The sequence below is a fragment of the Microtus ochrogaster genome, chromosome X (assembly GCF_000317375.1).
Source record: "Microtus ochrogaster isolate Prairie Vole_2 chromosome X, MicOch1.0, whole genome shotgun sequence".
NCBI lineage: Eukaryota > Metazoa > Chordata > Mammalia > Rodentia > Cricetidae > Microtus > Microtus ochrogaster.
In genome coordinates, this window is record NC_022026.1 from 22864216 (window position 1) to 22890040 (window position 25825).

Genomic DNA, 25825 nt, shown 5'->3' on the forward strand with positions numbered 1-25825 from the left:
TCTTTCTTTCTTTCTTTCTTTTTTGAGACAGGATTTCCTTTGTGAAACAGTCCTGTCTGTTCTGGAACTCATTCTGTATACGAGGCTGGCTGCGACCTCACAGAGATCCATCTGCCTCTGCCTCCCTGACCTCAAACTCACAGAGATCCACCTGCCTCTGCCTCCCAAGTGCTGGGATTAAAGGCATTCATCACCACTGCCTGGCCTTAGCCAACTTTCTTATAGAACTCAGGACTACCAGCCCAAGTATGGCACCACCCACAATGGACTGGACACTTCTCCATTAATCATTAATTAAGAAAATGCCGTACAGCCAGCTGTTATGGAGGCATTTTCTCAATTGAGGGACCTTCCTTTCAGATAACTCTAGTGTGGGTCAAGCTGACATATAACTAGCCAACACAAATGGATACTAAAGATTCCATGTGCTATAGAAATATTTGAGCATAATTTGCTTTGACACTTTATTTAAATCCACTTTCTAACATTTAGATGAAAATGATAATTTATTGTAGCAGGTTAAAGATCTGTTCATTGAATTTGGAAGTATAGATTAGTGTTATAGCACTTGCCTAACATGTATGAGGCCCTGAATCCCAACATGCACATACACCCCTTCAGATATACATCTGTTTAGCACTGTTCGAAGATACTTTTATAGTATTTTTATAAATAATAATAACATTTTTTTGCATTTTGTATGATGGTCAGAAATGTTAAAGGAAAAGATGTATCATATGAAAACTTTGTTACATGAGTTTGGAAAAAATTCCTCAATTTTGGTAATATGAAAGGTATCTATTTTGACTCTACATCATGTTCTTGTTTTAATGAATTCCATATCTTAGTAAGATTCAGCTATAGGGAGGATCTGGTGCTCAGATTGTTTAGAAAATAGTGACATCATCTATACAGATTCAGTAACTGGATAATGTTGTCTCTAATTGGATATGTCATTTCTTTTATTACAAAGCAAGACCAATACTTCAGAGCCAACATAAATTAATGTTTTACTAATTCTTGCAAGTAATAATAAATATTTCAGTTTTGCAAAACATATATCTACCCTCCTTAATTTCTACATTTTTAAAGTTGCAAGACATTGTTAATGTCTATTTTATAGTATTTTTAACTTTATAATAGCATTACATTTTGTGGGGTCAATGTATTTCACTTTCTGAGAATGAGTAGTGATAACCAAGTTCAAGTTAATTTCAGTGAAGACTATCTTCTTTTCATTTTAAAAACCTCTTAAATTGATTAAATAAAATGCCCTTCACAAAGTTTTCCCTGACAACGAGAGGAATTGAGAACAATTTCATTGTAATCATTAAGTAAGAACTAACACCAAAAGTACATGTAATATCAACTCATTCCTGTTGAGTCTAGTTCATTATGGGGTTTCTCAACACTCTTGGATGGAATCTTCCCTTCCCCCCAAGAATCTTTCCTAAGTGTTTTAAAAACTCTACCAAGGTGTGAGAGTTTCTGGAGACACAGTTGATCCCTGCCCCCTCCATCAGTGGATCCAGATGTTTTTCTAGTCAATGGTTCTTCTGCCTGGGCTCTAGCACATTTGCCTGGGTTCTAAAACATCCGTTTTCAAAAATGTCTATGTGGATTACCCAACTTTTTTTTCCCCTGTACCCTATCTTTAGCTAAAAGAAATTTTATTTTCAGTTTCTACTTTTATGATAATTTCAAGTTCCTTAGCATTGTATTTATTTGGCCAAAGGTCTAGGAACTAGTTTTACAATGCTTTGCTAACTTTAATTGTGATAAGTTCGTAACACATTTATTACTCATTGTTATTTCAGAAATTGTTAGAACCCTGATCATAAGTGGTAATTCACGGAGACTGCGTGAAATAATTGACAGAGTCTTCGTGAACATACCAAATGTCAACAGTGAGTCTCTGGCTGAAATACAGAGTATTCAGGTTGGTAAAAAATTATTTTGTTTATGGTAATCTTTTGGTGATAAGTTTGTTTAAAGTTTTATTTTAATTATGTACAGTTGTGTGTCTGCATGTGGGTTTGTGCATGTGCATGAGTGCCTGTGGAGGCCAGAGTCTTCAGATCCCCTGGAGCTATGTTCAGGTCCTCTGCAACAGTAGTATATGCTCTTAACCACACACCCTTTTTAAAGACAGGGTCTCATACTGAACCTGGAGTTCACTGACTGGCCAAGACTAGCTGGCCAGCAGGCCCTAGTGAGCCTTCTGTTTCTGCCTTCCCAGTGCTAGCACCCTAGGTGTGCACCACCATGTCTGGATTTTATGTGGGTGATTGAGGCTCTGAGCTCAGGTCCTCATTGTTGTACAGCTATCTAGCACCTATTCCTGTATTTTCCTGTAAGGGTTTTAGGGCCAGTCAGAGGGCTTAGTGGGTAAAGTTTCTCTTGCCAAGCCAGACAACCTAAGTTTGATTCCTAAGGTTCACATGGTGGATGGAGAAAATCAATTTCCATAAGTTGTCCTCGAACCTGTGTAATAGGAGGATCGGGCTGCTTGTCCTCCCATCTGCCCGGCTTTCTTACACCCAAAATAATCACACAGAAACTGTATTTATTTAAACACAGCCTGGCCCATTAGCTCTAGCCTCTTATTGGCTAACTCTCACATCTTGATTTAACCCATTTCTAATAATCTGTATGTCACCATGAGGTCATGGCTTACTGGGAAAAATTCAGCATGTCTGACCTGGCAGCTCCATGGCAGCTCTCTGACTCTGCTTTCTTCCTCCCAGAATTCAGTTCTGTCTTCTCAGCCTACCTAAGTTTTGTCCTATCAGGTCAAGCAGTTTCTTTATTAATTAACCAATGAAAGCAACACACAAACAGAAGGAACTCCTACACCAAACCTGTATATGTGTCCCCTACCATACAAAATAAATAAAAATTTAAGATTTATTTTTATTATTTTTAATTATGTGTGTGTGGGTATGTGCTTGTGAGGGCAGATACCTATGGAGAGCAGAGGCATTAGATGCTCCAGGAGCTAAAGTTACAGGTAACTGTGAGTCTGCCCAATTGGAAGCTGAATTTTGGTCCTCTGGAAGAACAAGAAGTAAATTTTTTTTTAGCGTGGAATATTCTTGCCTATGTATCTTGATTCTGTCAGTGAAACTTATTTATTTATTTGTTTATTATGTATACAACATTCTGCCTCCATGTATGCCTGCATGCCAGAGGAGGGCACCAGATCTCATTACAGATGGTTGTGAGTCACCATGTGGTTGCTGGGAATTGAACTCAGGACCTCTGGAAGAGCAGCCAGTGCTCTTAACCAATGAGCCATCTCTCCAGCCCCAATATTTTTTTTTTCGAGACAAGGTTTCTCTGTGACTTTGGAGCCTGTCCTGGAACTAGCTCTTGTAGACTAGGCTGGCCTCGAACTCACAGAGATCCACTTACCTCAGCCTTCCGAGTGCTGGGATTAAAGGCATGCACCACCACCGCCTAGCCTAAGTAATCTTTTCTTTTTCTTTTTTTTTTTTTTTTAAAGATTACATGTGCTTTACCCTCTCTGAGGAGTGGATGGGGCGGTTAGGTAGAGGGAATGGGAGGAGGGGAGAGAGTGGGAACTGGGATTGGTATGTAAAATGAAAAAAGATTGTTGATTCATTTAGAATTTATTTCAGTGAATGGTTCTAGGTATTTTTCCATCCTCATGTGTTTTCTTAACTCTGTTTCTTTTATTCTTATTTTTTAATTTTGGATTTTTTTTTTGAGACAGGGTTTTTCTGTGTATCCTTGACTGTCCTGGAACTGGCTCTGTAGATCAGGCTGGCCCCAAACTCACAGAGATCCACCTGCTTTTACCTCCCAACTGCTGGGATTGAAGGCATGTACCACAATGCTCAGGGGCCACTATTTTATTTTTAATTTGTATTCCGTGTATGTGACTATGTGTGTGTTGGGAGCACACATGTGGATCCAGTTCTTTCCTGTCACTTTAATGTGTGTTCCAGGGATTGAACTCAGGTTGTCAAGCTTGTGTGACAAGATCCATCTCACTGTCTGTGACTACTATTTTAAATGGCAGAATCATATCCTTTCAAGGGAATTTGTCATAATTCATTTATGTATTTCTTTATTATCAAATATTTACATTGGTTCACATTTCTTCCATCACAGTGATAAAAGGAACATTATTAAGTGCAAAGATTGTTTACCCACTTGTACTGTTTTCTTAGAATAGAGTCTTAGAGGAGTAATTATATGACAACTTTACATGTTGTCAAATTGCTTTCCAAAAATGCCAAAAGATAGTTCTTAAGATCTTTTAATATCAATGTTCACTCCTTCTCTTAAAATTTAGAGTCAAATATTAGCTTCACATGTTGTTGGTGACATAAATCAGTAATACTTCATGTGAAAGTCATCATTCAGTCAGTGATGGCATGATTAAACTATGTGATAGGAATGAAGGTGACCCTGAGAATTTGCCCCAGAATAATAAAGTAAAATGATACCTGTGCTAAATTATCTGGCTTTCTGAATGGAATCTCATCAGAAAATAAGGTGGAGGTGTAGATGAGAAAGGTAGTTCTGGAAAAAGACAGTAAAATATAGAGCTGAAGTTATACTGCAGTGGTAAATAAGCATCTTGTCCAGTATACTCTTGGCTTCCATCCTAGTAAGGAATAAAAACTTATACCACCATTGCTATTTATAGTGTGTGTGTATTTGCCTTTTTCTCCTTAGTCAGTTACTCTCAATCTATTTGTCGTAAGGTAATGAATGGTATGTAGATTCTATCATTATTCAACATCATCCCTTGGACTATTTAAGTCAGGGCTATGCTATATTGGTCTCAGATAGTAGTAACATCCAAGCTCAGTTACTGCCTCTGAGGTTGCTTCCCAGAAACCAAACTATTCTCCAATTTTTTTTTTCTTTTTAGAACTGGGGATTAAATCTAGGGAAGCATTATATCAGTAAAATGTAGTGACTACTGAAAGTTTTGTGGATGTTGCTTCTAAGACTCAAATGGGTTTTATTTACATAAGGACAAAGGGAAGGGGTATAATTCAGGTTAAAGTGAGCATTATGAATAAAGACACATAAATAGGCTGGGTGTGGTGGAGGCAGGCCAGCCTGATCTACATGGTGAGTTCCAGGACAGTCAGGGCTACACAGAGAAACCCTGTCTGGAAACCTACCCCCAAAGACACATAAATAGGAAAACACAAATTGTGTGTTCAGGGGGCAAAATAATTTCTATTAAGAGATGCTAAGTTTTTTGTGAAGTGAAGTTGATTGAGATTATATTTGGAGGATCAGGAAATGACCCACAATACCTATACAGGCATTCAACATACAAGAAAGAATCTATTATTGATGGTGGTAAGTATCTTAACTGGCTAAAGAAATGTTTCCCTTTGTCTAGATTGAAGAAACTGCAGTGAACCTGTGGAACTGGACAGTTACTAGGAGAATAGAATTGTCTGTGAGTGAAAGCCAGACAGCTAAGTGTACGTACACATTTTGTGACCCATTATGAAAATAGTCTTACTAGATACTGGGTAATATTCCTGAAGTTTGACTGTTTTGACCAGTTATCAGATAGGGATTATTTTGTTAAGGGACAGACAAATTGTTTGAAAGCACTGGTTTCTGTTTCCCAAGCAAATAGCTTCCCACTGTTTATGATTTTCCAGAGGTATCTCTTTGTTAATACAAGTTTTAAGGTACCACTACAAGATAGTCTGGAGATAAACCACAAAGGTGGGAAAAAAACTAGAGGGAATATGAAAGAACACAGGTCACTGGGAAGACACAGTCAAAATCTTCCGGATTCTAAAGGACTTTCAAATAGTAGTTTCCCCTTTCTGCTAATATTAGAATGAAAGACCTTGCCATGTGAGGGATTTAGATTTTAAATTTTTTATGTACTTACATGTATTGGTGTTTTGCCTGCATATATACTTGCATACTACATGCCTGAGTTACAGACGGCTATGAGCCACCATGTGGGTGTTGGGTATTGAACTCAGGTCCTCTGGAAGAGTAGTTAGAACTTCTAACTACTAAGCCATATCTCTAGCCTCTTGATTTTTAAAAAATTAAAAAAAATATTTCCTCATGATGTAAGCCAATAAACATAGTGGTGAACTACTAAGAAAAACTGTAGAAATAATTTCTATTTGTAAGAGCAAAAAAATGAGAATAGCAAAACAAACAAACAAACAAACAGAAAACCCAAGTCAAACATCTTTTTGAATGCTTTAGTGTTTGGTAAAGATTTAGTTACTTTAGCTAAACAATTAAGGATTAACTTTGCTGACAGTTGCTGGTTTCATAAATTTTATGTGTGTGTGTGTGTAATGTTTGGAATTGAAGGTCTCATGTATAAAGTTGTAACGTTGGGAAACATTTTTCTTTAGTAATGGCAAGGAAACAAAGGCAGATAGATTATTCATTTTAAGAAGTTTGGTAGCTGGAGAGATAGCCCAGTGGTTAAGAGCACTGGCTGCTCTTCTGGAGAACCTGGGTTTGATTTTCAGCACCCGTATGGTGGCTCACAATCATCTGTCACTCCGGTTCCAGGAGACCTGACACCTTCTTCTGGCCTTCTTGAGCACCAGGCATGCATGTGGTGCACAGACAAATAGTTATGCACATAAAGATTTAAAATTTTTTAGGAAGTTTGGCAGTGAAAGGAAAAGGAGAAATAGGATACAGGTTTGAAACACAATAAAGTTATTTTTTGAGGTAGGGATGAAGTATGTTTGAAGGTAGAATGAAGAAAAATTTGGAGATGGTATTGAAGATAACTTTAAGAGGAGGAGTATTGAACTATTGGCTCTCGAAAATAACTAAAGACTTAATAAACATTAACAAAAAGGAAACCTTTTCCAAAACATTTCAAAAATGGAAATTAGAATTATTTACCAATTAGAAATATTTTACCAAAATATTTGTCAGAAGACGAAACTTTATGAGATTTCATTATAATTGATAAAAAATATGACCACTTCAGTAATCCTATAATTTTAGCTGGGAAATTAAATTTTTTTTACAGTGGGACATTTATTGTATTAGAAATGGTACCAGCAAGAACAGAATGATTACTGAGATCTGGCATAAAGTTGACTGGGTATGTACTTGAGCTGGAAGAGTACTTGTCTTCCAGCATGTATGGAATCCTGGGTTCCGTCCCTAGCACTACAGAAACCAGGCAGTTGTGCATGCCTGTCATCTGAGGACTCAGAGGATCAGAAGGTCAAAGTCACTCTTGGGTCCATAGTAAGTTTGAGGCTATCCTGGGCTACATGAGACTATCTCAAAAGAAAAAGGTAACTAGTTCAGTGGTATATAAACTCATTTTTAAAAACTTGCCTATGTTTCATGATAATTCAGATATAAACAAATTGCATTCATGCAGACTTTCAATTTTTTAGTGACAGTGAACTATATAATAAGGGCACCTGTATTTTATGAATTATGCTTCAAGAACTTTTATTTCATCTAAGAAAATATGTAGACAGTTTCAGATTTAGAAGAAAATGTAAAACTGCCCTCAAATCCAGAAACTTGTCAGATGATGAAGCTATAGATTGCAGCTCTACTGAGAAGAATTTTGTCAGCATGATTCATGAGCATTATGTGGAATCAGGTATCCTCAATGAGGATTTAGGATTTAACTCCTATAGAAATTAAAATGTTAGAGTGATAAATATTATAATATATAATTGTATGTACATGTGACTGGAATTAGTAAGCAAGCAATTCATATGATAAGCTTCAGGCCATTTGCTTTTGAAAACTGATTTTTAAATAGGCTTTAAAATTTCTTATTTTGGGCTCAGGAGTGTAGCTCTGTGCTGTAACAGTTACTTAATGTGTGAGTTTTTAAACCTTAGCATTAGAAAAATGCACAAACCCCCTACGTATCTACTTACTAGGTGAATGTTTGAACCTCAGCATGGGAAAAAGTAAAACAGAAGATAAAACAAAAAGCTGGATATAACACAAAGTAGACTCCATGTGTTTTGTGTGTGTTTTGTTTTGTTTTAGTATTTTTGTCTTAATGGTTTTTTTATTTGTTTTAATTTTCATATTTTTGAGAGAGAGAGAGCATGAAGTTGGGTGGGTAGGGAGGTGGGAAGGATCTGGAAGGAGTTGGGGGAAGGGAAAAGTATGATCAAAATATATTGTTTGAAAAAATTTTAAAGAAAAAACAATTCTGAATGTGGTAGTCCATGTCTGTAATTCTATCTTTTATGAGATGAAGGCTGAATGTTTTGGAGTTCAAAGCTATCCTCAGCTACATAGTGAATTAGAGGCCAGCCTGGGCTATATGAGACCCTGTCTCAAGCAACAACAAAAATGCAGACTAAACAAAATCTACAACAAAACTCTGCAAAAAAAAAAAAACCAAAAAAAAAAACCAAATAAAACCCAACTTCTTTCTTTCCTTTTTTTGGTTTCGTTTTGTTTTTCAAGACAATGTTTCTTTGTGTAGGTTTAGAGCCCGTGGGAACTTGCTCTGTAGACCAGGCTGGCCTCAAATTCACAGAGATCCACCTGCCTCTGTCTCCTAAGTGCTGGGATGAAAAGTATGTGCCACCACCTCCCTGCCAACTTCTTTTTTTTTTATAATAAAACTGGCTTCACTTTGATCATTGCTAATTTTGTGTGTATTTATGTGTGTGTTTACACACACATACACACACATATATAGATAGATTGTGTGCTTTGTTTTTAATGGATATCTAATTACTCTTTTGCAGTATGTTATGTTGCTTGCAAGCTGGTATATAGGTATGGAATCTTAATTTCTTCTGAAGAAGCTCTTCAAAGACAGATATGGGTAAGCCCTGATTCATTGAAGATCCGAAGTAAAATGAAATGACATAGTGGTTACTTGTATGAAAATAATTGAAGTTATAAACTGGAAGAATCCTTTAGTGTTATCCATGTTCCTTTTATTGTTAGTATATCTAGTACAGTTTTAGATCTCAGAAGTACTGTAGTTAATAGAATGCTTCAATGAAGAGAATATTGAAAGTATACTTCTATATTTATAAATTCTTTTATACATTTATTACCTCCAACTTGATAGAGTAACAGTTTTCCACATAAGAGGATGATGGTATTTCATCTTAAAGGATTTTTTTCTAGGCCAGGTATGGTAGCACATACTTGAAATTGCAGTACTTAGGAAGCTAAGGCAAGAGGATCTCAAATTTGAAGTCAGCCTGGGCTTTAGAGAGTTTTACATCAGACTGGGCTATATAATGAGACCCTGTCTCAAAAAGCAAAACACAAGCTTTTTTCTCATGAAAAATTTAAACTGTTCAGCAACGAAAGGAGTTCAGGATTGGTTGATTTGTTTTGATTATTTGAGACAGGGTTTTGTACCCCAGTATTTTAGCTGGCTTTCTAATTGCTATGACAAAAATACTGTGATATAAACAACATGGGGGAGGAAGGGTCTCTTTTGGCTCATGGTTTCAGAGGTGTCAGTCTGTTATAGCAGAATGCATATGGGAAAGCAGAGCATTTCACATCATGCTAGCCAGAAAGCAAAGAAAAGGCAGGAAGAAAGCTAGGCAGAGTGGTACATGCCTGCAATCTCAGCATTTTGAGGACTGAGTCAGGAGGATTGATGAAAGTTAGAGGCCATTTCAAACTATACGGTGACTACCAGACTGATTAGGGAGGGCTATGTATCAAGACCATGTCTGAATATTTTTCCCTCGAAATGGAAGCAGTCAGAGACAAGGTGGCCTTAAGGACCTATTCTCAGTGCCTGACTTCTTCCAGCCAGGTCTGACTCACTGAAGTTTCCAGTAGTGCCACCAACTGGAAGCTAAGTCTCAAGACAAGGGCCTGTGGAGAACATTTCATATTCAAACCATAGCCCCCAGGCTGACTTGGAACTCATGATCCTTCTGCCTTAGCCTCCCGCGGTGCTGAGATTAAAGATGTGTGCCACCATCCTTGGCTTGCTTGCTTATTTATTTACCTATTTATTACTTATTTACTTAAAGAATTTATGTTTGAGTATTTTGCCTGCACCATTTGTGTGACTTGGAAACCAGAAGAGGGCATCATATCCCCTGGAACTAGAGTTACAGATTGTTATGAATTACATTATGGGTACTTGGAATTCAACCTGGGTCCTCTGAAGAGCCACAAGTGCTCTTAATCACAGACCATCTCTTTGGCCCTACTTTATTTTTTGAGACAAGAGCTCACTACGTAGTCCTGACTGTCTTGGAATTTGTTACCTAGACCAAGCTGGCCTTGAACTCAGAGAGGTACTCCTCTCTTTACCTCTACCTCTCTGGTACTGGCATTAAAGGTATGACACTTATTTATTCATTTACTTTTGAGGCCAGAGTCTCACTCTATTGCCCAGGCTAATTTCAAACTCCTTGTCTCAAACAATCCTCTTGCAGCAGTCTCCTGAGTAGCTGGGCCGGCCTATCGGCTTACATACCCAGCAAGAATATAACATGTGAAGTGTGAAGACCTAGATTTGAATTCTCGCCCTGTGACTTTCTATCTTACTTTGAAAGATTTGTTTTCTCATTTGTAAAATGAGGTTAATAATATTTAGTGTACAATGCTATAGGGTTAAATTATAGTTTTATGAGAGGTGCTTTGTGAACTACAAATAGGTAAGTATGCTAATAGTATATAAATGAACATCTGTTATATGTTATGGGATAAAACTATATTGAATGTGGGGGTTTACTTTTTGTGTTTCTCCTTTTTCAAAGATTGCAGTCACCAGTGTTTTGTGCAGCTTTTATAAAATGCTATGTTCCGTGGGAAGACTGGTTTAAAATATTCAGTTATAGATGGAGCAGAAAGTCCTCTTTCATTATTATTATTTAAAAACAGCATAGGATTTATCCCATGCTTTTTCAGACCCAGTCCAGCTGGCCTTAGTGGGTTCCCGATAGAACATCCCCATTGTCTCAGTGTGTGGGTGCACCCCTTGCGGTCCTGAGTTCCTTGCTCGTGCTCTCTCTCCTTCTGCTCCTGATTTGGACCTTGAGATTTCAGTCCGGTGCTCCAATGTGGGTCTCTGTCTCTGTCTCCTTTCATCGCCTGATGAAGGTTAATATTCAGGAAGATGCCTATATGTTTTTCTTTGGGTTCACCTTCTTATTTAGCTTCTCTAGGATCGCGAATTATAGGCTCAATGTCCTTTATTAATTCAAGAACAATGGCACTGGGTTTTTGATCCTACTGCACGTACTGGTTTTGGGGGAGCCTAGGCAGTTTGGATGCTCACCTTACTAGACCTGGATGGAGGTGGGTGGTCCTTGGACTTCCCACAGGGCAGGGAACCCTGATTGCTCTTTGGGCTGATGAGGGAGGGGGATTTGATCGGGGGGAGGGGGAGGGAAATGGGAGGCGGTGGCGGGGAGGAGGCAGAAATCTTTAATAAAAGAAAGAAAGAAAAAAAAATAAAAAAAAATAAAATAAAAATAAAAAACAGCATAGGAGCTTGGCATAGTAGTGCCCACCTGTAGGGGTTCAAATACAGTTTCTTAGCTATGCAAGGCAATATAAGAGAAACCTAAGCCCTAAAACAATAAAGATCAAGCATACAGAAAAATCAATTAAGATGGTACTCCAATTCCTCTGATTATTTAACACTAAATAGAATAATTAGTTCATGGTCACTCTTTTTATTTTTAATTTTTAAAACACTTATTGAATTTTCAGTTAGTATATGTACTAAATAAGGGTCTCATATCAATTTGATATACATATATACTCGTGCTTTGCTTATACTAGCCTCCCTATTATGTTCTCTTGACTTCTTTCTGCCCTCCCTTTATTTCCCTTCCTCTCTAAAAAGATCTCTTTTCTACTTTCATAGTGTGTATGTGTGTGTGTGCACGCATGCACACATGTGAAGAGAGAGAGAGAGAGAGATTGATTCTATATATGAAAGAAACTATGTGGTATTTGTTTTTCTGAATGTGGTTTATTTCCCTTAACAGGATGATTCATTTTTCTGAAAATTACCTGATTTTGTTCTTTATAGTTGAATAAACTTCATTATTGTATATTTTTCACATTTTGTTTATATTCATCTGTTGATGAATGTCTATGCTCTGTATCTTTTTTTTATTTATTTATTAAAGATTTCCGTCTCTTCCCCGCCACCGCCTCCCATTTCCCTCCCCCTCCCCCAATCAAGTCCCCCTCCCTCCTCAGCCCGAAGAGCAATCAGGGTTCCCTGCCCTGTGGGAAGTCCAAGGAACCCCCACCTCCGTCCAGGTCTAGTAAGTTGTATGCTCTGTATCTTGATGGTTGTGAATAGTCTGTAATAAACATAGATGTGCATATATTTCTGTGGTATGCTGACTTAGATTCCTAGGGGTATTTGCCTTTGAGTGGTAGAGCTGAATCCATTGGTTGTTCTAATTTTAGATTTTTTTTGTTTTAGAAAACTCCATTCATTACACTAATGTACACCTTCCCCTTAGCAGTGTGCAATAGCTCTTCCCACACTTCCCTCTGCATCTCTTTAGCATTTTGTCGTTATTTGTTCCTTTGATGGTAGCTAGCCTGACTGGGGGGGGAGATGGAATATCAATCTGATTTTGATTTTTAGTTTCCTGATGCATAATGATGCTGAATATTTTCTTTCATATATTCATTGGCGAGTAGTATTTCTTTTAAGAATTTTCTGTTGGACTGGGGAAATGACTCAGTCATTACACAGCCAAAATATAAGAGAATTTTCTGTTCAATTCGCTTCTGTTCAGTCCATTTATTGACTGGATGATTTCTTTGCTAAGTATTTTATTTTATTTTATCTTATTTTATTCTTCCTTGGCCTCTTGAATGCTAGGACTTAAGGTGTCTTCATATCCAGTACTGTTTGTTTTTGTGTTTTGTTTGTTTTTCTTGTCTTTAATATAGTGTAGCCCTGGATGGAAATCACTAATGTAGGCTCTGATCTTGAACTTACAGTGATCCTCCTGTCTCTGACTCCCAAATACTGGAAGTGTAAGCATATGCCATTGGCCAAAATATTGTTTTATTGGGGTAGGAATATAGCAAATAAATGGAAACATTTCACATATGTCCCTTGTTTTAGACAAAAACTTATTATGTAGCCCAGGCTGGCCTTGAATTTGTTACTCCTCCTGTGTACTTGGATTACTGTTGTGCACCCCTACACCTGACTAGATTCCATATATAGTTTTCTCTACCTCAGGTTTTACCTATTTAATCATATACCTGTGTATAGCAATATATATATTTCTATGTATAACTAGGTATTTCTCACTAGTATCCAGTTTTGGGGGGCTGGAGATATTTCTCAGTGGTTAACAACCCTGGCTGCTCTTTCAGAGGACTGGGGTTTGATTCCTAGAACCCACATGGTAGCTTGCAGCAAGCTATAACTCCAGTTCCAGGGTACCTTGATGCTCCCTTCTGGCCTCCTTCCATGCCAAACACCTATATGCATAACATAAAAGAAATAAATAAAAATACCTCTGTACTATTCAGTTGGTTTATATATGTTTCTACATTCAATTGGAGGTTCCTTGATGGTCCTTTGGGTTGTATGGTGAATTACTTTCTGTGTGTATCTTTGCTAGTTTTTCTTGCAGTGCTAGGGGTTAAACTCCGGGCCTGCCACATGCTAGGTAAGCACTCCAGTGAGCTACTTCCTCATCTCTCACTGCCAGTTTAAGGCCATTACTTGTAACTACTTCTGTTTCCATTTTCATGGCTACCTCCATATATCTTTTTGGGGGTGGGTGGCTGGGTTTGAGACAGAGTCTTACTATGTAGTTCTGGCTGTCCTAAAATTCACTATGTAGACCAGGCTGGCCTTGAACTCACATAGATTCGTCTGCCTCAATCTCTTTAAGTGTTAGGATTAAAGGCCTGCACCACCATGCCCATCTATCTCCGTATATTTTAATCATATGCTTTTATCACTGTATTGATTTTCTATGGCTTCCATAACAAAATATTATAAATTGCATGGCTTAAATAACAGAAATTAATTTTCTCACAGTTCTGGAGGCTAGAAGTTCAAGACCAATATGTTTAGTTTCTTTTGAGTCCCCTTATCTTGATTTTCAGTTCTCCTCCTCTTTCTTTTGTCCTTGCATGGCCTTTCTTCTTGTACATCTTTGTATATCTAAATTCTTTCTTGTAAGGATACAGTAAGATTTCATTAGGCTCTTCCCCACCAATTTTCTTTAATATTGTTATGATGATGATGATGACTATTCTTGCGTGTGAATGAGTGCATGCATGTGCATGTCACATCATGTGTGAAGATCAGAGGAAAAACGCTGTGGATTCAGTTCTCCCCTTCCATCTTTATGTGAGATCTGAGGATTGACCCACGACCATCAGGCTTGAGTGGCAATGAATGAGCTTGCAGCCCTTGATTAGACTTTACAGCCTCATTTAACACAATCGTCTCTTAAAGGCCCTATATTCAAATATATTCATACTCTGAGGTACTTGAAGTGGGGACTTCAACATAGAATTTTTGAGAAGTAGCACTTTTTTCTATATTAATAACTCATTTTTAATCTTAATGGTAGAATGGATGCTTAGTATATGTGAGGCTTTGTATTCAAGCCCCAGCACTGCAACACAAAAACAACAAAAAACTTGACAATAAAAACAACTACTTCTTGATATATCATTTCTATGTTATCTATTTACTTGAGATCATGAGATATGAGGAGTTATTTCAGGTTCTGTTATTTTCCTTGATCTTTTCTCCATTTTTGCTATAGTATGCAATTTAAAGCTTACCTGATGATTATCTTTAAAATATTTCTAGAGGGTCTCACTATATAGTCCTGATTATCCTGGAAATTTTTTAAAAATTAAACAATGTGTTTAATATTTTCCCCATAGGTTTTGAAGATTAGATTTTTACTTTCCACTTCATTAGCATATTAGTAATATAGTTTATTAGTACCTTTGCCATTCCACATCTCTTCCCCTTCAACCTTTCAACTTTTGTCACCTGTAATTTTCACTCTGGGCTTTGATAATCTCAGAAAAATGAAAACTTACAGGAGCATGCTGTTGACTGGCGTTATTATTTAAATCTATGAATAAATAATTTATTTCCTTTTTGTTTTCTCTTTCTCTCCCTCTCCCTCTCTTTGGTTTTTCGAGACAAGGTTTCTCTGTGTAACTTTGGAGTTCCTCCTGGAACTCTCTCTGTAGACAAAGCTGGCCTCAAACTCACAGAGATCCTCCTCCCTCTGCCTTCCACGTGCTGGGATTTAAAGATGTATGTGTGCCACCACTGCTCAGCATTTTTATTGAATTTCTTTAATTCTACTTCCTCAGGTATTCTGTTTGTTGAGTGTTACAGAATATTTGTTTAGCTATGTAAAGATGTGCTGCATTTGTTTAACTATGTAAATATGTGTTATATTTATTTATGTTGTGGAATATTTGTTTAACTTTGTAAAGATGTGTGGCATTTGTTTGATGATGTAAAGATGTGTTGCTATTTCACCTTGCCTGCCTGAGGCACCTGATTGGTCTAATAAAAAGTTGAATGACCAATAGTGAGGGAAGAGGTATAGGTAGAACTTCTGGACAGTGAGTGTAAGTAGGAGGAAGAATTTAGGCTAGTGGAGAAAGTAAAGGAGATGCCAGGGGTCAGCCAGACACAGAGGAAGCAGGAAAGTAAGAGCTACAGAATGAATGAAAGGTAAATAGTCCCAGGGAAAATGTAGATGATGGGAAACAGGTTAAATTTAATTATAAGAGCTAGTGGGACAAGCCTAAGCTAAGGCAGAACATTCATAATTAACAAGTTTGTGTCTTTTTTGGGAGCTGGCTGCTACCCCAAAGAAAATTCCAACTATAGTTGAGTGTGAAATCCTTTCATAGTATTGTTTTTCCTCATTAGTTCGATAACTCTTGTCCATATTTGATTTGAGACTCCTTGGCAGTTTTCTTTGAATACAGTGTCATAGTATTTACTAAAACCTGAAGCCAGTGACTGTTGATGAAGTAAGACTAGATATTTTACATTAATCTATATTGTCAGCTATCTGAAACTCTATTTCCTTTCGGCATAAGAATTGTATGCACTACTATACTCTGAAGAGGGGAAGAAACAGCAACCCCACAAAATGTCTTATTTTCTTTTATTGCCATTTCTGGGGATTTATACTGGAAGAGATAGTTGTATCGTGTGCTCCTTCTTTCATCTCAGCTCAGTCCTTATTTGCTCCCACAGCATTTGTACATATTACATATCAGTTATTACTTACAATCAGTTACAGTACTGAGAATATTTCCCAGGGTGCCTGACAGGTAAAGGATTTTTTTTAATAATGATTCAATCATTGAGTTATTCAAAACTATACTAGAGATGTGATTAAAAACTAGAACTCGTGTGTGCTGCCTCATAGTCCATTGTTCATCCTATAACTTTTTTTTTACTGTTTTTGTTTTTAAGGATTTTATTTAATATGTATATAGTGTTCTGCCTGTATGTATGCTTGCATGCCATAAGAGGGCGCCAGATCTCATTAAGATGGTTATAAGCCACCATGTGGTTGCTGGGAATTGAACTCAGGACCTCTGGAAGAGGAATCTTTTTTTTAAAAAAAGAATATTATTTATTATGTATACAATATTCTGTCAGTGTGTATGTCTGCAGGCCAGAAGAGGGCACCAGACCTCATTACAGATGGTTGTGAGCCACCATGTGGTTGCTGGGAATTGAACTCAGGACCTTTGGAAGAACAAGCAATGCTCTTAACCTCTGAGCTATCTCTCCAGCCCCTGGAAGAGCAATCTTAACGTCTTAACCTCTGGGTCATCTCTCCAACCCTCTTATAACTTTTTTCAATTATGTGAAGCATTAAGTTCTCAGAACTTTTCTTTTTATATAAATTATAACTATTAAAAATATTGAAATAATTGAATATTTGAGAACTTCATAATCACCATCCAATATATTAAAAATATTTTCTCAGAAGGTGTTTTCAAGGCATTGTTCTAGTTTCATTTCTGTTGCTGTGATGAAATACCCAGACAAAAAGCAATGTAGAGGAGAAAGGATTTATTTGACTTACAATTTTAGGTCACAGTCCATTGTTAAAGGAAAGGCAAGGCAAGAACTCAAGAAGTCATATTATATCTATAGTCAGTATCAAAGAGAATATATACATCCTTGCTTGCTTGCTCTTATCTAGCATTCTGCTGCTTTATGAAGTAGAAGATTCCCTACCTAAGAGATGAGAGCACCCAAGATGGTCTGTGTCTTCCTACATCAGTTAACAGTTGAGAGAATCTCCCAACAACATATCTCCAGGGCAATCTGATCTTGATAATTTGTCATTAAGACTTTCTTCCCAGGTGATTCTAGGTTGTGTCAAGTTGACATTAAAACTTACCAGCACAAACATTAATCTTTTGTTCCTGCTGCTTTTCTCAAAAACACTTCTCTTAAGTTGAAATTCAGAGCACAGAAGTGCTGATAGCTGTTTTTTTACCCCTATGTATTGTGTCTCAATATACAAGATAATTTTTCTCTATTATCTTTCAACCAATTTGGGAGAGCTGTGAAGTTTTAAAATTATTTCCTAACTTCTGTTTTCTAGATGAATATGAAAACAGGAAAAGAATGGTTGGATACTGGAAATGCCCCGATTGCTGATGAATTTTTTCAAGCTGCCATGGCTGTAAGTTACAATTGATTTTCAGCTGTGGCAGTTATTAGTAACATCTATGCTAAGTCTCATGCTTGTGTTGTTTTATTTTCCAGGATCTGGAGAAATTATATGTCAAATTAATGCGGAGTTGCTACACTGAGGCCAACTTGACCATGCATAAGGTCACAGTGGAGAAGGGTATCTTCTGCACACTTTCTTTTCAAGCTGAGTCAGTAGGTATCATGAACACTGTGGCCTTATAACAGGACATTTTGTATATGTAAATGTAAAAGTGATAATATGAGTCCTTGGTTTTCTAAGGATATTATGGTATAATAGTTGTTAATTAGTGGGGGCTGTAGTCTGTGTAGGGTGAGTGAGAGTGAAAAGAAAGATAATAGGTAAGCATAATTTTCAACCATTTAACATCTGCTATTTATGACAACTTTTACTTGAAATTCTGTCTCTGAGAGTCTTGTTTTAAACTATTCTTTTTCATGTATGTGGGTGTGTGGTATGTATGATGCATACATGTGAGTGTGTGGGGAGGCTGTGCCTTTGTGTGCACATGCAGAGAGGCTGGAGCAAGACATCGAGTGTCTTTCTTTATCTTCTCTGCCTTAATCCCTTGAAATAGGGTCTATTACTGGGCTGGAAGCTTGCTGTTTGGGCTAGGCTGGTTGACCTAGTATGTCCTGGGGATTTGAACTCAGAGCTTATGCTTGGAGAGCAGTTGCTCTTTACAAACTGAGACATCTAGCCAGTCTTGAGTTTCTTACATTCACAGTGAGCTCTAAATAACTGGCCTCAAAGGTGCCTTCTCATTTATAATTGTTCTGTGTCGTTCATTGATACTTAAAAAATCTGCTGGTATTATGTAAATGTTAACACTTCAGAATTGTGCTTTATCATTTGTTGCTTTATTAGTTTCCCTGTTTTGTCATGGAGTTAGGTGTGTATTTTTAGTTGGCAAATATAAACTGTGATGTTTGCCAACAATAATTCTAGAAATGAAAGAGGCCTTATATATATTCTTATTATTTTAACATCTTTATTGACTTATAATTTCTATACCATAAACTTTACCTATTTATAATGTGTCAGTGATTTTTATATATTTATAGACTCATGTAGTGCTCATCACAGTCTGAATTTAGTACATATTTTACTCCATGATGAGCATCCTACACATTTCTCCTGATCCCAGTTTTTATAACCCATTTTTAACCTAAATTTGCCTATTCTGGACAGTTCATGCAAGTAGAGACATAGAGTAAGTTGTCTTTGTGATTAACTTCTTTTCGTTTCTTTTTTTATTTTATTTTTTATTACTTTATAAATAATATCATTCAAAATTTCCACTTTTTCCTCTCCTCCCACTTCCCTCCCCACTCACCCCCTCTTCTTTCCTCTCCAGTCCTAAGAGAGGGCAGGGTACCCTGCCCTGTGGGAAGTCCAAGGTCCTCCCCCCTCCATCCAGGCTTAGGAAGCTGTGCATAGGATCCCAAAAAGCCAGTACATGCAGTAGAGACAAATACCAGTGCCATTATCATTGGCTTCTCAGTCTGCCCCAATTGTCAGCCACATTCAGAGAGTCCAGTTTGACCCCATGCTCATTCAGTCCCAGTCCAGCTGGTTTTGGTGAACTCCCATTAGATCATGCACACTGTCTCAGTGGGTGGACCAACCCCTCAAGGTCCTGACTTCCTTGCTCATATTCTAAAAAAAAAATTATTTAAAAGTTCTTTTTTATTTTGCATACCAACCACAGTTCCCCCTCCCTCCTCTCCTCCTGTTCCCACCACCTTCCCCCAGCTCAACCCCCCATCCACTCCTCAGAAAGAGTAAGGCTTTCCATGGGAAGCCAACAAAGCCTGGCATGTCAAATTGAGGCAGGATCAAGCCCCCCCCCCCCCGTATCAAGGCTGAGCAGGGTATCTTTCTTATAGGGAATGGGCTCCAAAACCAGCTCATGCACTGGGGATAAATCCTGGTCCCACTTCCAGTGGCCCCACAGATTGCACAAGCCACAGAGAATGTGATTAACTTCTTTATTTAGCATAATTTGTTAAGGTTCAGTCATGTTACACCATGCTTCACTTTGCAGCTATGCTCTGTTTATTTGTCCATCCATCCATTGATAGACATTTGAGTCATTCCCAGTATTTGGTTATTATACATTATTGTACCATGAACATTCATGTGCAGAGTTTTGTATCTACATGTTTTCATTACTCTTGGGTATATACCTAGAATTGAAATTGCTGGATAGCATTGTAGGTGTAACTTATTTTAGACTTAGCAACTCTTTTGAGAAAGTGCTAGATTATCTTTCACAGTGACTGTACCATTTTATATTTCCACTAGCAGTGCATGGAAGCTCCATTTTCCCCATATCTGAAAGTTTGATTGTTTCAAGTAATTATATTTACGACTATGATCTATTTTAGTTTATTTCTAGGTATAAAATGAGACAGATATCTAACACCATTCTTTCTTGTACACATGGCTATCCTGTTATCTCAAATGCCACTTGTTGAAAAACTGCTTTCCTTGTTAAATTATCTTGGTAACTTCGCCAAAAATAAATTGATCACAAATGTGAGGGCTTATTTTTGGTCTGTATTCTACTATGTTGGTTGGATATATCTGTCTTTGCACTAGCACCAGACTGTCCTGATTATTGTAATCATATAGTAAGTTTTAAAATTAACAAGTATGAGTTGCCCAGTTTTTCCATATTGTTTTGAGTATTCTGGGTCCCTTATAGTTCCATGTGAATTTTAGGATTAAATTATCACTTTGTACAAAGAAGCCAGCTATAATTGCAATAGGGATAGAGTTGGATCTATAGACCATGTTGAGGAGTATTGCTATCTTCATAATATAAAGTGTTCTGATATACAAACATTTATATATATTAAATATACGTATTTTATTTGTCTTTTGAGGCAGTGTCTCACTATGTATGTAGCCCTGTTTGGCCTAAAACTCAATATGTAGACCAGTCTAGCCCACAGAGGTCTGCCTCTGCCTCCTGAGTGCTGGGAATAAAAGTGTGCACATATATATTTCTTATATTGTCTATTAAAAATTTAAATTGTCACAAAATTTATGGAATGTATGTTTTGATATATGTATATATTATGCATTATTCAAATCAGGGTGTGTTTTATTTTGTAATGATGAAACTGAAGTTCATAGAAGAGGCATTATTTATCTGAAGATCCAAGACCAGAATCAAAATGTTCTTTTTTCTTAAACTGTTTTGAGAATTTCATACATGAGTACTGTATTTAAATCACTTCTGTCCCTTATTCCTTCTTCTTCCCCTCTAGTTCTTCCCATGTTTCTCCCCCTCAAACTATTGATCTTTCCTTCTTTAATTATTACACACACACATACACACACACACGCACGCACGCACGCACGCACACACACACACAAACCTTGCTGAGTTCATTTAGTCTTGTTCATATGTGTGTGCTTACAGCTGACTGTAGTAATAAGAGCGGCGGGGCTGCGTCTCCAGCACCCCGGCTGCCTCCGGCTAGCTTTACCCGAAATAATTACATGTACACTGTATTCTTTTAATCACTGCTTGGCCCATTTCTATCTAGCCTCTTCTCGGCTAACTCTCGCACCTGGACTAGCCCATTTCTAGTGTAGCCCATGAGGTGGCTTACCAGGGAGATTCTAGCCTACGTCCATCCTGGGTCAGAGCTTCATCGCGTGTGCCTCAGAGAGCAGAGCTACGCGTCGGCCCTGGAGATGGGAGCATGTTGTCTCTGCTCCAGAGCGCAGAGCTGTCGAGCCTGAGCTCACTTCCTCTTCCTCCCAGCATTCTGTTCTGTTTACTCCTCCCACCTATGTTTTAACCTATGAGGGCTGGCCAAGCAGTTTCTTATTTTTTTAACCAGAAGGTGCTGGCTCCATGCACAAGACACAGGCCACAAGCCACAAGGCCGTGGCTTGCGCCAAGCTGAACTCGCAGCCAGCAGCCGAGCGGGGGAAGGAGAGGTCCTAAAACCAAATGTTGGGTGCCAATTGAAGGCGTAAGTCACAAACAATACCACACCAGTTTGGAATTATGATTAATAGGGTGATATTTATTTAAAGGGGAAAAAACTTACAGATCACAACAGCCCTCTGTGCAACCAGGAAGGAAGCGGAGCAGGAAGTGAAGAGAGAGAGGAGAGGGAAGTGGCTGCTTTTTTAAATGGAGAAAGACCACACCCCAATGGGCTGGTATCTCAGCGGCTATAGGCTGGAGGAGCGGGAGGATCTCCCGCAACAGCTGACTACTAGGGATTGGATAACTTGTCAGGGAGCTCATCTCTGGAGAAGACTGATTCTCCCTCTCTTGGTAGCCATGAATTACCTCTAGCTTTTCATTAGGGATAGGACCTGGGAGCTTTCCCCCATCTGCATCTGCACTTGTATGTCAACTGGTGGTGTCATTGTACAGGTCCTATTTAAGCAACCATGTTGAGATTTCATCAGTGTAGCTTCCTTTTCATCCCCCCCCTTTCAGTAGAAATCCTAGTCTTCTGGCTCTTACACTCTTTCTGCCCCCTCTTTTGAGCTGTTCCCTAACCTAAACTCTAGGGCTTGTGTTGTAGATGCATTTATTGGGGTTGGGCACTCCATGGTCTACAGTTCTCTACATTTTGACCAGTTATGGATTTCTGTAATAATTTCCATCTGCTTAAAAAAGAAGCTTCTTTGATGAGGGTGAGACCTACACTTATCTGTGGGTACAAGGATCAGTATTTTGAATGCTGGTAGGAATTCTATTGGGGTAGGAAAGTGACAGTAGTAAGTTCTCCTCTAGGGTTCATGATTTTACTAGTCTTAGCTAACTTTACAGTACCAGGTATGAATTCCTTCCTATTGAGGAGGCCTTAAGTCCAGTTAGATGGTTTCTGGTTATCCCCAAGATATAAATGCCACTAGATTTTTTGTCTATATTTGCTTTATACACTGCAAATGAGATTGATCATATAAATGAATTTCTTCTTCATAATTTTTGTATTATCTTTTATTATTAATATCTTTTGTGAACTACTTTAAGGCAATTAATAAAATACTGATATAAGTCTAGCAAGCCTTGGACTTACAATTATTATTATTATTACTATTATTATTATTGTTTTTTGAAATAGGATATGTAGGCAAGACTAGCCTTGAGCTCTTAATCCTCCTGCCTCAGTCTCCTGGATGAGAGTTGTGTGTATACCACCATGCTCAGTTCTATACCTTAACTTTTATCAATTTGTTCTATGCCTTTGAACTGTCACTTGACATTTCTTAGCCAATATTTCAGTTAAGCAAGTAACTATGTATGTACAAGACTGCCAGTTGCCTATATACTAGACTGAGACAGGGGTACATATGGCTTGATTGTAGTTCATGTGAAAAAGATCTGTATCCAATGTAACAGTTTATATCGATTATCAATTAGACAGTGTCTAAAATCACCTAGGAGACAAACCTCTGCGCATGTCTGGGAAAGATTAATCTAGATTTGGTTAGAGATCTATGTATGTCTGTGAGGGATTGTGAGGTTAACTGTGGTAAGAAGACTCATTATGAATATGGACAGCCCCAGTTCATGAGCTCAGATCTGGTTCTGAATAGAAAACAGAAAGTTGGTTGAGCACTAGCATTTATTGCTCCATTCTTTCTGGTCGTGGATGCACTGTGACCTCACATTCCCGACACCATGCCTTTTCCTGCTATGGTGGACTTCCCCTTGAACTGTAATCCAAAATAACCCTTCCTTCCTTTCTTAAGTTACTTTTGTCAGTATTAGATCACAGCCATGAGGAAAGTAACTAATACTGCCAGAGTACTGATTCCTTCCCACAGTTACGGTTATTCTGAGCTGAGGCTCTAACATCACTTGTGTAGCTTGGTCCTCTTGTGGGATGCCTAACAGTGGGAACAGGGACAGTCTCAGATTCTTTTGCTGGCTTTTGGGACCCTGCTTCTCATACTAGGTCACCTTGCCCAGCCTTAATACAAGGGGAGGTGCTTTGTCTCATTGCAACTTGATATACCATGTTTTGTTGATAACTCACAGGAGACCTGCCCCTCCCTGAACAGAAACAGAGGAGGAGTGAATTAGGGGTGGGAGCAGAAGGGGCTGGGGGAGGGACTGGGAGGAGAGGAGGGAGGGAAACTGTCGCAGATAGGTAAAAGAAATAAATTAATTAATTAAAAAAGATCACTTGAGACCAGGAGTTTGAGACTAGCCTGACCTACATAGTGAAAGCCTGTATCATAGCCTATTTTAATAATCTCTAGGAAGGCATTTTACATTATTTAACTAAATTTCAAGTATTGTTATCATTTCCAGGCATTACACTTTAATTGGGTTAATATAGTGAATATACTATGTGAAAATATCTGGAGAATATAATGATGTCTTTGCTGAAAAAAACCGAGACAGTAGGAATGACAGCCTTTCTTTGAATGTTTTAAGAACTAAGGACTGAAATATTAAAGAGCAATCAAACTCCACAGAACAGAATGAAGACCAGAGATAAAACCTACAGGAAGACCAATTTCAGAGCAGTGTAAAGAGTAACATTTATTAGATAGTAACCCTATAATCTGGCAGCTTTGTTGAAAGATAGCTAATTTCTGTTGTCACTAGAAGATTGTGAACAAAGGTGTGAGCATCCTAACAATTATGGATTACAGAAAGGATTCCTTCATTAGATACTAAGTTAGATTTTCTGAGTCTTACGGCTTTCTTAGTGCTAAAAGTCTATGCTTCTAGAAAACCTTCAGTTTTTATAGCATTTCTTCAGTGTTCTAGATGTTGATTTCAAAATGGCATCTTTAGCTAGCTGAAACTTTTAATAGTAGCTGTGATTAGTAATGAGAATTATAGGCTCATGCCACCAAATTCAGTTAAGGGTAATTCTGTTTGTTCTTCTAACTCTAAGACATCCTCATCATTAGGACCTAAGAGTTTTGTTGATAATGTCTTGGCAGAAGATATCTTTAAAGGTCATTATTAAAATTACTAGTATTATTGTTATACGGTAATATATAATACTCTATATTGTGTAGTACATATTATGTTAATATGTATATGTATATATTATGTTAATAGGGTTTCTCTTGCCCTGTAGGCAAGTCTGGGTGGGCATTTTCTTGATTAATGATGGATATGGGACCATCCAGCTTACTGTGGGCAGTGCTACTCCTGAGCTGCTGGTCCTGAGTGGTATAAGAAAACAGGCCTAGGAAGTTGTGGAAAACAAGCCATTAGACAACATTTCTCCACTGACTCTGCTTTAGTTCTTGGCTTCAACTTCTTGCCCTAGGTTCTTTCCCTAATTCCCTTCATGAAGGGCTTGTAAGTATGTAAGGTAAGAGAAACTCCTTTCTCTCCAAATTAAATGTAAAGGTCACGTCCTTTATCACAGCAACAGAAAGCAAACTAATTCACTCACCTCAGAGACAGCTCTCCTAGGACTGTCTAAGGGTTTTTCCAGAGAGGATAACCAAGAGGGAAGACTGGCTTTTAACTCGGATAGCGCAGTCTACAGACCAGATATGAAGAAGTCTGAGGAAATGCAGTGCGCATGCACCTGCTTTCTTGTCATGTTCCTGAGCAAGTTTGTAGATCACTGCTACCAAGATCGTCCACTGCCTTCCAACATGAGATCAGTATCAGTGACTCTGCAGGAAATGCCCAGACTTCAGCGTCAAATTGATACTGCTGAGGTATCCAACTTCTTGAACCAAGCAGCTACTGGCTTCTTTGCCTCTTCTTCTTACAGACAGCATTGAACAAGCCACCTCTGGCATGTAGACCAATATAATAACCCCTTTAAAACGTGTATACATTGTGTTGGTCTTGTTCTTTTAGAGCCCAGCTTCTAAATCTGTGAGTAGTGACTGTAAATATGGTCACGCAGTTGAGTGTGTGGTTGTGAAAAAATTGGCAAAAATAAAAGTTTGCTCCCAAGAGCTCTAGATACTTAACAAGAAACTGAGAAATTTGGTGTTTGCTCTGAATTTCAATTTTGTTTTGTTCTATTCAGACTTCTTTTTTAACTGGGCTGGCCTTGAATTTGCAAAGATTAGCTTGCCTCTGTCCCTGAGTGCTGGGGTTAAAGTTGTGTGCCACCACCACCTGGACTTTTCACTAGTTAAAT

At 38.0% G+C, this 25825-nt stretch overlaps 1 protein-coding gene across 1 annotated transcript in view; it reads left to right on the plus strand.

The window, feature by feature from the left end:
• The window catches only part of Tex11 (testis expressed 11), a 278018-nt gene that overhangs the window by 6161 nt on the left and 246032 nt on the right, over positions 1–25825 (plus strand). Inside the window, exons 2-6 of the mRNA XM_005358598.2 lie at positions 1818–1939; positions 5393–5477; positions 8739–8818; positions 17598–17678; positions 17762–17881. Coding sequence (XP_005358655.1) covers positions 1818–1939; positions 5393–5477; positions 8739–8818; positions 17598–17678; positions 17762–17881 — 488 coding nt within the window. The remainder of the gene's footprint in view (positions 1–1817; positions 1940–5392; positions 5478–8738; positions 8819–17597; positions 17679–17761; positions 17882–25825) is intronic.